This window comes from Canis lupus, chromosome 5 (genome assembly GCF_003254725.2).
Source record: "Canis lupus dingo isolate Sandy chromosome 5, ASM325472v2, whole genome shotgun sequence".
Taxonomy (NCBI): Eukaryota; Metazoa; Chordata; class Mammalia; order Carnivora; family Canidae; genus Canis; species Canis lupus.
In genome coordinates, this window is record NC_064247.1 from 11,466,594 (window position 1) to 11,481,893 (window position 15,300).

The 15,300-nt window shown below is 41.7% G+C and overlaps 1 protein-coding gene across 1 annotated transcript in view; it reads right to left on the reverse strand.

The window, feature by feature from the left end:
- Positions 1-1,360: 1,360 nt before the first annotated feature.
- The window catches only part of CRTAM (cytotoxic and regulatory T cell molecule), a 30,592-nt gene continuing 16,652 nt past the window's right edge, over positions 1,361-15,300 (reverse strand). The window contains exons 6-10 of the mRNA XM_035716625.2: positions 12,554-12,634; positions 9,858-9,941; positions 7,922-8,068; positions 6,392-6,478; positions 1,361-4,364 (exon numbers count right to left, since the gene is read on the reverse strand). Of these exons, the coding sequence (XP_035572518.1) occupies positions 4,234-4,364; positions 6,392-6,478; positions 7,922-8,068; positions 9,858-9,941; positions 12,554-12,634 (530 nt within the window). The 3' untranslated portion in view covers positions 1,361-4,233. The remainder of the gene's footprint in view (positions 4,365-6,391; positions 6,479-7,921; positions 8,069-9,857; positions 9,942-12,553; positions 12,635-15,300) is intronic.

Here is a 15,300-nt window from a genome sequence, read left to right on the forward strand (position 1 = left end):
TGCCCCGAGACCAATCTTTGAGGACAAACCTGGGAATCCCAGTTTTATGAAATCCTCTCAGGCAATCCTGACGATTGGCTAAGTCTGCATCCCTCTGCATGGTGCTGTAACATTGGCACCTTAGTTTGGCTTCTTGTGTAAAAGGCACCAAAGCAATGGAAATGTTCCCAGTGAGCATCTTTGGAGAGGATCAACTTCAAACATGGGCTTAAAGTAGCATGGTGCAAGCAAGGTTTAACCAGCTGGGACGAGCACCATCTCTGAAGTGAAACTGTTCATCTCTCTGGATTGTTTTCAGAACACAAATGGCTCAGTGAATGATTTCTGCTTCCGAGCTGCTACAAAACTATACATGGCATGCCTCATTTCGATGTTATGTTAAAAGTCTCTTAGAAATCAGGACCTCCAGGGCACCTGGGTGGCTCAGGTCGTGATCCTGGGGTCCAGGGATCAAGTCCTGCACTGGGGTCCCCATGGGGATCCTGCTTCTCCCTCTGCCTGTGTCTCTGCCTCTCTGTGTGTCTCTCATCAATAAATTAAAAAATATCTTAAAAAAAAAATCAGGACCTCTGGCTAATTTCTTTTCTCAGAATTCCTTACTTTCCTCTCTTCTTGAACAGTCCAGTCCTAAAGCCAGGGGGTGGGGTATAGTGAAGTGGGAGTCTGCGTTGGGGCTAGTGGGGAAGCTGTGGAGGCTGAGAGGGGTGCTCCGAGCCTGATGAACAGGTGGTGCTCCTAGGAAGGCTGCCCTGCATGGGTGCCTGAACCTGAGTGGGTGGGTGGGGGGTTGCTACGCAGTGGTGTGTGTCCAGGACTTCTGTGGAGCAGGAGGATCTGGTATGCGGTGTAAGAGCCCGAGCTGGGTGAGGACAGCATCCACCTGGTGGAGTGGGGGCACAGCAGGTGGACTCTGCATTTGCACAGGAATGGGGGAGATATGGTCCAGGAGAATAGGAAGGTAGCAGAGATGGGAGATGACATGTCTACAGGGGACTGGGCAAATAAGTACATTACGGATAATGAAACTGGCTTTCTCAGAAAAGGGAGCTACAAATATAATTAGGGGGAAAACTAGAATATACCCATGGTTTTAAATAGATTTAAATATGAACACACACATAGACACATATATCCATATATAATAGTTGACCCTTGAATACGCGGGGTTTGGGGCAACAGCCCTCCCAATGAAAAATTGCTGTATGACTGGGACTCCCCCCAGACTGAATTATTAATAGCCTGCTGTGGCCCAGATGCCTTACTGGTAACACAGTCAATCAACATGTATTATGTATGTTCTATGTATTATGTACGGTAGTCTTATAATGAAGCTAGAGAAAAAAAGAGAAGAGAAAATACATTGGTAATACTGTACATATATTTATTGAACAAAAATGCAGGATGGGTGGGCCAGGACAGAGGTGGTGGCAGTGAGAGGTCTGGCCCCTGGATGGTGATGTTTCACAGCCTGATGGCCTTGGTGCTGCAGGCAGTGATAGCGACCTGGCAATGCAGTACAGCCGCCCCACCTGCCTGCAGGTGTACCACTGCCGGTGGCGGTGGGCAGCTGTGACCACATCTGAGCCCTCCAGCCTCCTGATGGCTATGGAGCCAGGGTGCTGCTGGGGGGAGGGGGTTGTGCCCTGCCTGGGAGGGGCCCAAGGCCTGCAGCCACCCTAGCACCAGCAGGGAACCCTGATCATAGAGAACTTGGGCGGGGGAGGGATCTAGGGTTTCTGGAGGCTGCTGATGGTCTCCAGGGGTCTCCCAAGGTACTCACAGGCAGCAGGTATGACCTTTACACCAATTAACTTCAATTTGGTCTGAGAGAATGGGGCAGGCAGTTGTAAATAAATATCCTGTGGCTTTTCCTGTTGACTCTTCAGAACAAAAGTTATATATGAGTGGACCTCGACAGTTCAAACCTATGTTGTTCAAGGGTCAGCAATATGCACACTTTTTCATATATTCCGTAGCTCTGTGTACTCAGATGACTTGAAAATGATACCCCAAAAGCAATGTGTATACACAGACCCTGGAGTTTGGCTTCTAAATATCATTTTCCATGAAAAGGAACCAGGGACCCTTGGAGAAATGGCTCATGACAGGGCTGGGGCAAAAGAAGTTAAAGTTGAGCCTGGAATATATTGTACCAGAAAGGAAGAAAGTGCTCCAAGGTTGAGAATAAGGACACAAAAACCTGTTTCCACAATTTGATCACCCAAGTTAGCAAGAGATTAATTTGATGGTAACAGATTATAACCCAGTGTGTGAGCTAGGAGAGTAACAGATTGTGTCTCATTGAATAACAGGAAACCATGAGTCCATACAGATATAAATACATGAGTAACTTGGAAGTTTGATGAGGAACAGGATATCTATACATTTTTAAAAACATCTCTGCACAAGACATTACCTTACAGAGGAGAAAAGAAGAACTTTGCAACTTTGCAGGGGGAAGTCCCGGCAGACAGCCCCTTAAGTGATTAAAGTGACATCAGTAAAGGGCTAAATAAAACACAGTGAGGTAACCCAAACATCACTTCTGTGACAGTCCTGTCCCAGTTTTTCACAACCCAAATCTTATCACGAAGAAACCAATCAGATGCAAATTGAGAGGCAATTTACAAAATAATTAGTCTGCAATCTTCAAAAGTATCCAAAATGTCGTGAATATGCAGGAAAAATTCAGGAACTGTTCCAAACAGACTGAGACTAAAATTAAATCTGTAATCAACTGGATCCTCTGGGACAACTGGACCGATCGGAGAAACTTTTGTCTGAAGACTGGTAGCAGGAATACACCAATGTCTGTTTCCTGATTTCACCTTGTGGTTCCAGGGGAAAGTGTCTTTGCGCATAGGACATAAAGGTCAAGTATTTCAGGGGCGCCAGGCGGCATGGCAACTTACTCTCAAATGGTTCAGAGGGAAAAGTGCTCTGTTCTGATGCGTTTCAGTAATTTTATGATTATTAAAAAATTTTTTTTCAGGGCACCTGGCTGGCTTAGTTGGTAGAGCATCTAACTCTTGATCTTGAGGTCATGAGTTCAAGCCCCACGTTGGATGAAGGAATTACTTAATTTTTTTTTATAAGGAGAAAAAAATCACAGCTAGATCTGGCCCTGTAACAAATTAAACTCATAATATGAGTGTGTATGATAGAGTGGGGGGATATTATTTTAGAATTATTCAGAACCAAACTGAGAAATGTCATAGATAAATAAACTGGGGGGAAAAAAGGCATGCCACTTTCACGAGTAAAACTTGGACTACTTGTGACTAGAAAAACATATATTCAGCTCTTTTTAAAATAATTTTTAAAAAGCACTCATCAGGTCATAGTAAGTTAGGCTCATTGTTTTCATTTGTGTATGTTTTTGTAATGAAGTGTCCTGGAGAAAACTTTGTTAGATCAGGTCTTATGACTTAGCAAGAAACCCTTAGAAGATGGAATCTCTGGGCCTACCTGGAACTGATGCTTGAGTCATAGGACATGAATCTTGGGGCATTCATGCTCATGATTCAGTGCCCACTCATTGTTATGTACCCCTTCTCCAGACGTTGTATATACTGCTTACATCTTCTTAAAGTCCATCTTGAAAGTAAGCTCCTAGGAATACAGACCTCCTCTAGGTTCTTTTCATCCTGAAGATTTTATTTGGAGACCAGAAGGAAAGATTTTAGAAAAATTTCTTTTAAGTAGTTCTGTTAAGAGCCTAGCATCTAAAACCTCCTTTTCCGTTTAGGGTAAGATGTTCGCTGCCCAGATCAACCCAGATCTCCAAGGCTTAGGAGAATCCTCCTGCTCAGAAGTAGTGTCAAGCATAATTGATTCTTTCTCTTCTCTTCTCTTCTCTTCTCTTCTCTCCTTTTCTTTTCTTTTCTTTTCTTTTCTTTTCTTTTCTTTTCTTTTCTTTTCTTTTCTTTTCTTTTCTTTTCTTTTCTTTTCTTTTCTTTTCTTTCTTTCTTTCCTTCCTTCCTTCCTTCCTTCCTTCCTTCCTTCCTTCCTTCCTTCCTTCGTTCGTTCTTTTTTTAAGTATGAAGCTTTGTGTCTACAGTTTGGTCCTCATTTAACAGCTCTGAATCCAGGGCAGATTGCCCTGGCAAGGCACCATCTTGCATTGCACGCAAAGTATATTTTTCATGTGACAGTAATGATGCTCCTTCCCATAGGCTGCTCCACTGTGATGATGCAGCTGCCCCGAAATCCAATTTTCTGTTGCAGGAAGCACTACACAATGCTCTCTGGTATATGAGTGGGCTCTCCTTCTAATTTTGGATTTTGTGCGTTTTCCTTCCTCTTCGTTTTTGCATCTGAGTACAACTGTGTGATGTAGTTAATGTAGCTCTTAGAGTGGAAAGCTGAAAGAAAAACATGCCAAAGATGACTATTTTGAACAATCCTGCACACATTTATTTGAGACAGTTTGATTACACATGGTATTTTTAAGTTCGTATGTTAATGTCTTAAAAAATCAAATCTGAAATTGATGCATCTCATCAGTGGTCGGAATGCATTGTTATAGTCTGACTTTTTTTTTTAAAAGTCTTCTTACGTAAATGTACTAATAAACCTGAAATAATATAGACATTTCTGCCATTGAAAATACAAAAAAAAAAAACCCACAGTGTAATTCAGCATATTTCAAACTAAAAGTAACAGTAAATGATAAACATAGGGTTGGGGCTGACCACTCAAAGCCCATGTAATTCTATACATAGAGGGTGGAGACAGCTCCAGAGAATGCCCTTTAAGTGAGCAAAAATAGTGAAGTTGAAATGCTGGGTTTGAGGGTGCCAAGGGAAGGAAGATGGAAGTGCAGGTTAGAGCCCAGGAGGAAGAACCATCTCCCACAATCTGTGGCCCAGCCCCGACAGATGGACCTTTCTGGGAAGAGAGCCTTGAGTGAAGGCAGTCATTTTTCCTTTCCTTTCCTTTCCTTTCCTTTCCCCTTTCCTTTCCCCTTTCCTTTCCCCTTTCCTTTCCCCTTTCCTTTCCCCTTTCCTTTCCCCTTTCTTTTTTCCTTCCTTCCTTCCTTCCTTCCTTCCTCCCTCCCTCCCTCCCTCCCTCCCTCCCTCAAGAGAGGCACACAGAGGCAGAGACACATGCCAAGGGAGAAGTAGGCTCCCTGCGGGGAACCCAATTCGGGGACTCAATCCAAGGACCCCAGGATTATGACCTGAGCCAAAGACAGACACTCAAACACTGAGTCTCTGAAGTGCCCCACATGTAGTAATTTTCAGCTTTATTAAAGTTGAGATGTTAAGGCTTTCTGCTTGTTCAGCAGCAGGGCCAAGGTCTTTTCTCTCCCTGCTAAAATTTATCATTCTACGCCCACTTTTTGTTCCCCTTGCTAAAAAAAATTGGCATAGGAAACTGTCCAACTAATACATCATACTGACAAAATTCTCCTACTTGTCAAAGGCAAGAACACTGATGTTCTAGAAAACATATGCAATACCACAGACTCTCTGCTTCTTGCACACTCTTCCCTCCCCCACCCCCAGTTCTCACTGTCTGCCCTCTTGTTCCCCTGCCTGGCTAGTACAATGATTCTTTCCACTTCACACCCCACTAGGTCAAAGCAAAAAAAAAAAAAAAAGGCAGAGGTGTTGTGAAAGGCCAGCTTCCTACAGAAACCTCAGTGAAAGCAATAAAAACTAGCAGCAGAGCTTTTCTGCACATCTTGCAACTCTTGGGAGGTGGCATAAGGTAATTTGCATGGAGGAAACAAAAATGGTGGAAAGGTAGAAGATTCTTGCTTTTCTGGAGCTGCTCTCCACTAGATTTTTGTCAAGAATGAACTCTCTCTCTCTCCTTTTAGAAACTCTTCCTTTCACTTTCTTTACATCTTTTGCTTGAGAAACTACAACGGAGTCATCCAAAAGACCCAAAACGTCTCTGCTTGAATAAGTTAAGTTTTGTGTTCATTTATTCAACACTAACTTATCAAACACTCCATTTGCATAGGCCATGTGTTAGACACTGGAGACACACATAGATAAACCCAGCTACTCACCACCTGGAGGAGTACTGTGGTAGCTAAATCAACACATTAAAAATGACCATAGGGTGTAGGATGTGGAAAGTACCGGATTGTTAAGTTGTATGCAAGATACCCAGGGCACAAGAGGGACACACAGTGCAGGGATGTGCTGGTGTGTGACAGGGAGAACTCTGGGATGGCTTCCCAAAAGGGCATATCTGCAGCCCTAGGAATTTAATGCTTGCTACTTTTCATTTTTGGAAGATGCGCTTATGTTCTACAAGATGATTTGGGTGATTGACTTTCTAGTGCTAAAAATTAGACTTTGATTTTTACCCTCCTCCTTAACGAACAAATTAATGAACCTCATTTTTCAAATTTGAGGTCATGTAGTTGACTTACTTTGGCCATTTTTCTCTTGGGATGATGTTTCTTCATGATTTGACCTTGATTTATAACTTTCTAGAGTGTGTTCTGAGATTTCATTTTCTGCAAGAAAAAAAACCGATGTTATTAATTTCTGGTGCCAGACATCACTTATGCATGCAGATGTATGTTTGAATAAGATGATACCTCTGTCTACACAATAGTGGACTTACCACCACCCCCTCCCATACCTCATGTCCTCATTCATTTGGAGAATTCTTTCTGTCCTTTGCTCTGATCCCTCCAAGCACTATGCTGGGCAGTGTAAGAGTTGTGGAAAGCAAATGACAGCAGAGTAGAATCAAGTATTGTTCTTTGGGATGGAATAATTCTGGTAGCCCGTAAAGAACTATGAGGGTAAAGGATTAATGGGAGATTTTGAAACAATACTATGGCATTTGCCTATTGTGCAGGTACAGCTGAAAAGCCAGACCCTGTCTCTAGGTCCATATATGATGAAAGTTAGTCCAACTGAATATATAGACAGATTGACACCAACCTAGGAGACGGTATATTTTTAATAGGGTGAGAGCCATATAAAGAGGTCGTATTTTGCCTTGGGACATAATGAGTTGTCTGCTACTAGAGGTGTTGGAATCCTGCATGGCTAAATCAGCACTGTCCAGCAACACTAGGATGTGAACCACATGTGTAACTTTAAGTTTTCTAGTGGCCATGCTCAAAAAGCAAAAAGAAGCAGATGAAATTAATGTTTACCTAGGAAACCCGATATATTATTATTAGACATTCGTGTGTGTGTGTGTGTGTGTGTGTGTGTACTGAGCTTTCAATGTTGGGTGACTATCTTATCCTTTCAGTACCTCTCAAAAGTGATTGCCACATTTCAGGTGCTCAGTAGCCATGTTGTGGCCACTGCACTGGGCAGCATAGGTCTAAATGATCACTCAGAATTAAGGAGGGGATTTAATCCTCGTTCACACTGATGGAATGAATCAAGTAGACAGTTATTCTGGATAACTTTCTAAGGCCCCTTCCAGCGGTGGTACGTGTTGAATCTGTGCATTTTAATAGGTTTCTTCCATGCTAGATAAATTATATAGTTTCCAATGATAACTTTTTCAAAAGGGGTGGCCATATCCCTAGGATATGAACTCCTCAAGAGCGGGGACCTGGTCTCTCTTGGTGACAGAGGTATCCCCAGGGCCTGGAACAGTGCCTGGCACATGAGAGGTGCTCACTGAATGCTTTCTGAATGAATGAATGAATTTTCTACTCAGTATCCTTTTGTGAGTAGGAGCTTTTATAATTTAATATCAATTCCCAGAGCTACCCTAATTTCTCTTGGTTGTACCCTCTTTGATTATAGCCCCTGGAGATTCACATTCTGCATTTACTACCAAACAAGCAATTGCTTATTTGAATGACAACACTTATCAAACATATTGTGCAGCATCTAACGGAAAAGCTTTAGTTGGCAGAGTTTCCTTTGTCCTAGCCAAGTGTTACAGCACCCATCGGTGTCCCATTGGGTCCACTGCCTCTCACCTCTTTTCCACACCACATGTGCTTTCCGAAGCTTCATTATGAAGAGCTGGACGATGATGAAGAGTATAAAGATCAGGAAGGACACGAGTGTGAGCAGCAGAATGCCATTTTTCTTCCGTACCACTCCTAAGTACTGAAGATTGGCTTCTACAGGGAAAATGAAAGGAATTAGACAGTTTTCTTTCTATAGAGAAAATGGAGAGAATTTAGACAGTTCAAAGTTGGTTTGCTATTGTTACTGAGGAATTTGTCTAATACTTTCAAAAGGTTGTATTGGCTGAGAGGCAACTCAGATAAACAGAGAGTCCTACCCTGAAGGGAAAGATGCATGTTATTCATTCTCTGAAAACAAGCCAACAGGCATGCAAACAAAGCAATTCTGTGAGGTGATTTGAAAAATGCTCTTAAGTTACGTAGATATCAAAGCTGTGATTTTTTTCATTCCTAGAGGAAACATGCAAGAATATTGACTTAAATTATAGTCAGGGGACTTAAAGGAGCTGGAAGGAATGGTTTTTCAGCAAGGTGTAGTTAATCAGCAAGAGAGGTTGTTAAGGAGTGTGAAAAACTATACAAATAAAATGAAATTCGTAAATGTTGGCTAGGTTAAATGTGGTTCTACATGAAGGCATTTGGACATAAATTAGGTGAAGTCTTTAAGATCTTTCTAAACCTCACATTCTGATTCTGTGGGCTCCAGTTTTGCCCAGATGTCCTGGCCTTGTCTCAACCAACAAGCAGCTAAGGAGCATTACCTATGTGTAGAACATTGTGCTTGGAGCTGCATAAGACACAGTCCCTGTGATTTAGAGGGTAGTTCCCTCTCTCTACAGAGACAAATAAATTAATCAACAGAATTCATATATCTATGCCAAATTCTAGATCCATATCTGTTAACACCATAATGTGTTCAGGGATTCAGAGGCCAGAGTGGTCCCTGTGTTTGTCAGGAAAGTTCTCAGTGGAGATGTTGGCCTTGGAAGAAGGGTAAGGAGAAGGAAGATGAGGCTCTTCTAATCTTTAGGGGCAGTTCAGGCCAGCGAGGGCCGGGTCAGTCAAAATGAGATGATGTTGTTGGAGAAAAATGTGTGTTCTTGTTGGGACTTTAGAGATAGGACTACAGAGGCAGGGGGTGGAGGACACTCAATGGAGGCTTGGAGGCTCCTGCTCTGCCTGGTAGACTGTGGGAGCCACAGATGTTTTTCTGAACACAGGTGTGCAGAATACAAAAGGATGTTTTGATCATAGTCCTAAAAAAAGGACCACAAGAGAAATTGAAGTTACAGGACTTTGTGCAGGAGATGATGCGGGTCTGGACCAGGGATGGCAGTAAAAGGACTCACAAGTCCTTGGAGATGAGTTGATTTTATATGTGTTTGTGTGTACACACACAAGAGTGAAGGATGACACCAAGGTTTAGGGCCTGTGTAATCATCTGGACAAGCTGATTTTGTAGGAAAAGGTGCTGTTTGGTTTTTAGTGATATTGAGTTCGAGAAGACGGCAGAAGAATTCAGCAACAGGGATGTAGGAGGTGGAATGAATCAGAGATAAATTCTCAGGAGAATGTTCTGGAAATACGGAATTTTTCTTCCTGGTAGCAATAGGAACAACCTTGGGAATAGGTAAACTCTTGAAGAATTCAGTGAAGAATCAAGGATGGAGAAGTCAAGTCAGAAGTAGATCCATATATAAGAAGCCAGAGGAGGAAGGGATGTGTTGATGGACACAGAGGAGGAGTGGTTAGCAAACAGAGACAGAACCAGGCGGAGTACGTCAAGGGAACCAGGACGCAGCTAAGTCAGGAACCCAGGGAGTGATTAACCAATAGAAAGGTCAAGAAAAATGGGGACTGAAAAAAAAAAAAGCCATTGGATTCATTGATTAAGAGGTTAAAATGCCAAGTGTTTATTCTAAATACTGTGGGGGATGCTTACCAGTGGCCAAGTCAGGGTCCTGAGTGGTTTGTTCTTTCTCTTCCTTGTCACTCTCTGTTGTACTAGAATCTTCCATTACTGTGACTAGATTGAAAGAAATGAAGACATGGCATATACCTATGACTATATATGAATAGTGTGTATATATACACGGCCATCCCAAAGCAGCAAAACAGCTTGGGAAATCCAATTAGGTGGTCCTCCTTAAAAAAAACAAAACAAAACAAAACAAAAAAACAAGGAGACCATTTTTGAACTGCTGACTTCTTCCAGAAATAGTTACAAAGGCCAGGCTCATTCTGCCTTATTTTTAAAAGGTAGATGTTGGGATCCCTGGGTGGCGCAGCGGTTTGGCGCCTGCCTTTGGCCCGGGGCACGAACCTGGAGACCCGGGATCGAATCCCACGTCGGGCTCCCGGTGCATGGAGCCTGCTTCTCCCTCTGCCTGTGTCTCTGCCTCTCTCTCTCTCTCTGTGACTATCATAAATAAATAAAAAAGTTAAAAAAAATTAAAAAAAAATAAATAAAAGGTAGATGTTTGCTGAACACCACCTCTGGGCTCAGCCCCAAGCAGAGCATTTGGTAGGTTTCTCACTGTGGCTCTGAACAGAGGCTCCAAGAGGTTCAGTAAATAAATGGTCTGAAGTCAGGGAGTAAGTAGGCGACAGAGCCAGTGCCGAAGCTCAGCATGCAAAATGTAAACTACTATCTTGCACTTCCTTCCTGAGTCAGGCCCACTTGTGAGAAGGTCTTCAGAACGGTACATGATGATGCCAGAACACTGAAGCCTGGCACCCCAAGCTCTGTGGAAAGAAAACCTAACAGCCTGGGAAGCAGTGATTTTTATGTTGAAAAATAGGATCCTTTGCCATTCAGACCTATGCTTGCCTCTCCCCTTAGAAGGGGCACGTACTGTGATGCTTGTGCTAGGTGAGAGAAGTCACAATTATAAAAGATCTCATTTTTTAAAAAAGATTTTTTATTTACTTATTCATGAGAGACACAGAGAGAGAGGCAGAAACAGAAGCAGGCTCCATACAGGGAGCCCAAAGTGGGGCCCAATGTGGGGCCCAACATTGGACTTGATCCCAGGTCTCCAGGATCACATCCTGGGCCAAAGGCAGGCACTCAACCGGTGAGCCATCCAGGGACCCCTAAAAGATCTTGTTTTCTGATTTGGTTGCTCATCTTCCCAATTCCTGCTCCCACCCCTCTTGGGTCTCTTGCTTTTTAGTCCATTACACAGCGCCACTGTGTGGATCCCTCGGGGATCGAAACCACCCCTTCTACTAGAAATGCGTATTATTAGCAGTAATAAAATCGTAGAAATTGAAAGCTGAAAGGAAATTTCAAAACCATATTAAATCTTATGTTATATATGAAAAAGCAGGGCAGAAAATTGGGTTGTTCAGTGGCGCTGTGAGCCAATTTAAAGACAAGTAGATTCTAAACACGTTTAAAAATATTGGATTATTAAAGCAAGAGATATGGCTGCTCCACTTCAGCTTATTTTCAATTTCCACTGCCCATCAAAACACTGGATGGTACGTATTGTTTTTATCGGTGGTTAAAACCCCCAAACATTTACTTTTAAATGTTATTCCAGATAAAAAATATTTAAAAACATGATCTGATCCTCAGAACTGTGAACATGATAATGATATGAAAGCACTTATTCCACAGAAGGAAATTCTTATAGACACACTATTTTGAAACAGAAAGGGGCCATGTAGGCATTTATGCCCTTTCTGGATGAGGCTATCTTGCTCAAAACACCGTAACAAACAAATGTATTCATACGTGTGTTTATTCATTTTTATATCATTTTCTGAGTACCTGCTAGTGCCAGATGCTATGCCAAGTAAAATACAAAGATAAATTAAATATATGATCATTGCCTAGGGCTAACCACCTGGTGGGTTCACTGTCTAAAAAACTGGAATTATATCCTGGGCTTTCTAAATTCTGCATTTAGAGCTCAATCCTGTCATCAAAAACTATCTCAGTTTCTTGACAACCAAGGAACTGATGTGCTTTCAGAGGTGATTTTTGTTATTCAACGGCAAAAAGCCCCAAATCTCCAGATCCTGCTTCTTTGCCCTTTGCTGAAACCAAGTCTTTATTTTGTGTTTGGTCTGTTCTGGATGAGAAAACAAAAGAAATGTGTCTCCCCGTAAATGAATTCAACCTTGCCCTTTACCACAGAGGAAATTCAAATGTCACAATCCTGTGTGTGTGTGTGTGTGTGTGTGTGTGTGTGTGTATCAAGCAAAACAGCACTGAACCTACAAGGCATTAGTTACCCTGAAGCCCATCCCACTAAGGGAGCGTCCTGGTTTGGAGCTCCTCCAGGACACCACGAAGCTGGAGCCAGGGCTAGGGGTCCCGCGCAGTCTTATTAAAAGTTAAAATTTCAGGGGCATCTGGGTGGCTCAGTGAGTTAAGTGTCCAACTCTTGATTTCGGCTCAGGTCATGATCTCAGGGTCCTGGGATGGAGCCCCGGGTCACACTCCATGGTGGGTGTGGAGCCTGCTTGAGATTCTCTCCCTCTCCCTCTGCCCCGTACCCTACCTCTCTCTCTCCTCTCTTTTTTAAAAAAAATATTAAAAAAAAATCTTAGAAATGAGAATCGGAAAAGTGACCCTTTTCAAGGAGGCATGATTTTTTTTTTTTAAGTCTTCATGGGTTGACTTACCGGTACTAGCGGGCTGCTGAGGGTCTTGAGAGGATGGGGAGCTTTTCTCCGGGGCATCTGAAGCCGTCTCTTGATCAGTGACTAGGAAAGGGGAAAAACAGAAATCAGCAACTACAGAGAGCAGTTTCACCCACATGGTGCTCAGGACAATAGGCTGGAGAGTATATTTGGCTGCTACCCGCTTGTGGAGGCTCTGCACAAACCTCAGCACTCCGTGCTCTGCAGCCTTTGCTCTGGCTTTTGAATCTGCATCCTGCTGGTTGCCCATCTGCTAGGCTGCTTGGCTGAGAAGTACAGCATGCTGGATCTGGAGCTTGTGTGTTCTCAGTAGCACGCAAAGCTATACGCTGCCTCTCTCTGTCCCCATCTATCCATCAGTCCCTCTGTCTGTCTGTCTCCCTGGTCACCTATCTCCCTCCTTATTGGTTAGGTGGCCTCGGAGTCAGGCGCAGACTGGATTGAATTCTGATGCTGTTAATTTGCCTTCTGCTGAGTAAGTTTGAGCGAGATGCCTAATCTCTTGAGAGCTCAGTTTTTCCTTACCTGTAAAATGGAACTACTAATGGCATTTACTTTTGGAGGTTTTTTTTTTTTTTGAAAGAATTAATGAGTTAATTCATACAACAGGCTTAGCACAGTGCTTACAAATGTTATTGTATAATGTAATATGATGTTTGGGGCATCTGGGTGGTCCAGCCAGTTAAGCATCCTACTCTTGATTTTGGCTCAGGTCATGATCTCAGGGTTGTGAGATCGAGTCCCGCATTGGACTCCATGCTGGGCATGGAGCCTGCTTAAGATTCTCTCTCTCCCTCTCCTCCTGCCCCTCCCCCTTCTCTCTATATAAAACAACAACAACAAAAAAACAACCAAACAAAAAAACCCCTAATGTTTGGGAATGATTCTAGAATTCAGCTTAACATAGATTTGACCAATGAATAGGCCTGCAACCAGGTAATATATAGAAAAGGTGCCTGAAATTTTATAAATATTGATACTGATATGAGACAGGTGGGTAATATCTTTATGGAATCTGAGAGTGCGTCTCAGCTTTTTATTTTATCAAATAATTTTCTGTGGTTTTGAAACCTTACTTTCTTAATAAAGCATTTAAAAATTTTGGAAACTATAAAAATGCCAGAGTTGCATGCAAGAGCTCTGAGAAAAGGAAGACCCACCAGTAAGGAAACGATAGAGAAATAGTAATTTAGACTCTAAGGCTAAAATGAGCTCTGTGACCACAAAGATGCCAGAGGAAATTGAAGAGAGAGCTACTGGCAATGGAAAGAGGGTAAAGTTTGAAAGCTACTTTGAAGTACTGGAGGCAAATTATAAGAAGAGCACAATATGGGAAATATTGGGGTCACAAAGAAAAATTATCAATAATGATCAAGATCTTCTGGAGTAATATAGATGGTATGATATGAATTCAGATAATTATATACTTTTGTACAAAAGAGGAGATACACATGAGTTCATATTTACTTTGATTTATCCTCACGATCAACAAACTAGTGAATAGATTCAATTAGACTGAATTTTGTTTTGATTAAGTGGCTACTGGTGCATTATGATTGCTCTCTCTAGTTGGTTAGAATGTTTTAGGCTTTTGCTATCTAATACAGCATCCACTAGCTACACTATTTAAACTTAAATTAATACAAATTAATTTTTTGATACAAATTAATATTAAAAATTTAGTTGCTCAGTTGCACCAGCCTCATTTCCATTTTGAAAAACCTGTATCCACCACTGTGAGCTTGATAGCTTCTAAATGCTTAGATTGCTGATGTGCTCAGTGATGATATTAATGAGTGGGATGGATTTTGATAGTGAAATGTGTCAACATTTGAAAGATCTGTATAAATCAGTAAATTGATATTTTCCAAACGACCAAAGCACGATGTTACAAAATCATGCCTGGACAAAAGATTTATCCAAAGTGCAAGTTTGTCAAATAACTTTAATGTCACAAGAGTATGAAAGTTCATTGATAGAATTCCAGAGTCCATATAGCAACTAACCTTTCAGAAATCACCTCTTGTTGAATTTTAGGGTAGTATCAAAGAAGAAAATCCACAATTATCTGAAAAGTGTGTTAATATACTACCTATTTGTGTGAGGCTATATTTTTGTATATATTTCAAGCAAAACAACGTATTGCAAGAGATTGAATGCTGAAGTTATGAGGACGTAATTTTTAAAGATTTATGTATTTTAGAGAGAGCATAAGTGGGAGGGGCAGAGGGAAAGGGAAAGAGAATCTCAAGCAGACTCCACGCTGAGCACAGAGCCCAACATGGGGCTTGATCTCAGGACACTATGATCACAACCTGAACCAAAACCAAGAGTCAAACGCTCAACCAACTGTGCAACCCAGGTGCCCTGAACCTAATTATTTTCTATTAAGCCAGATACCAAAGAGATTTTCAGAATGAAAAACAGTGCCATTTTTTTCGCTAATATTTTGCTGTTGCAAAATAGTTATTTTTTCCACACAAATATACTATTTGTGTTTATATGTAGTGGACTAATTATTTGTTAAATATATAAGTATTCACACTTTTTTTCCAGTTTTAATTTCTAATATGTAAATATTGACAGATACAATTCACATAAATAAAAATTCTTTGGGGTCCTCAATTATTTGTAGGAGTGTAGAGGGGTCCTGAAGTCAGTAAGTTTGAGAATTGTCACTCAAGTTTTTGTTTTTATTTCACCTCCAGTTAAGTAATAGGAAATCAAGA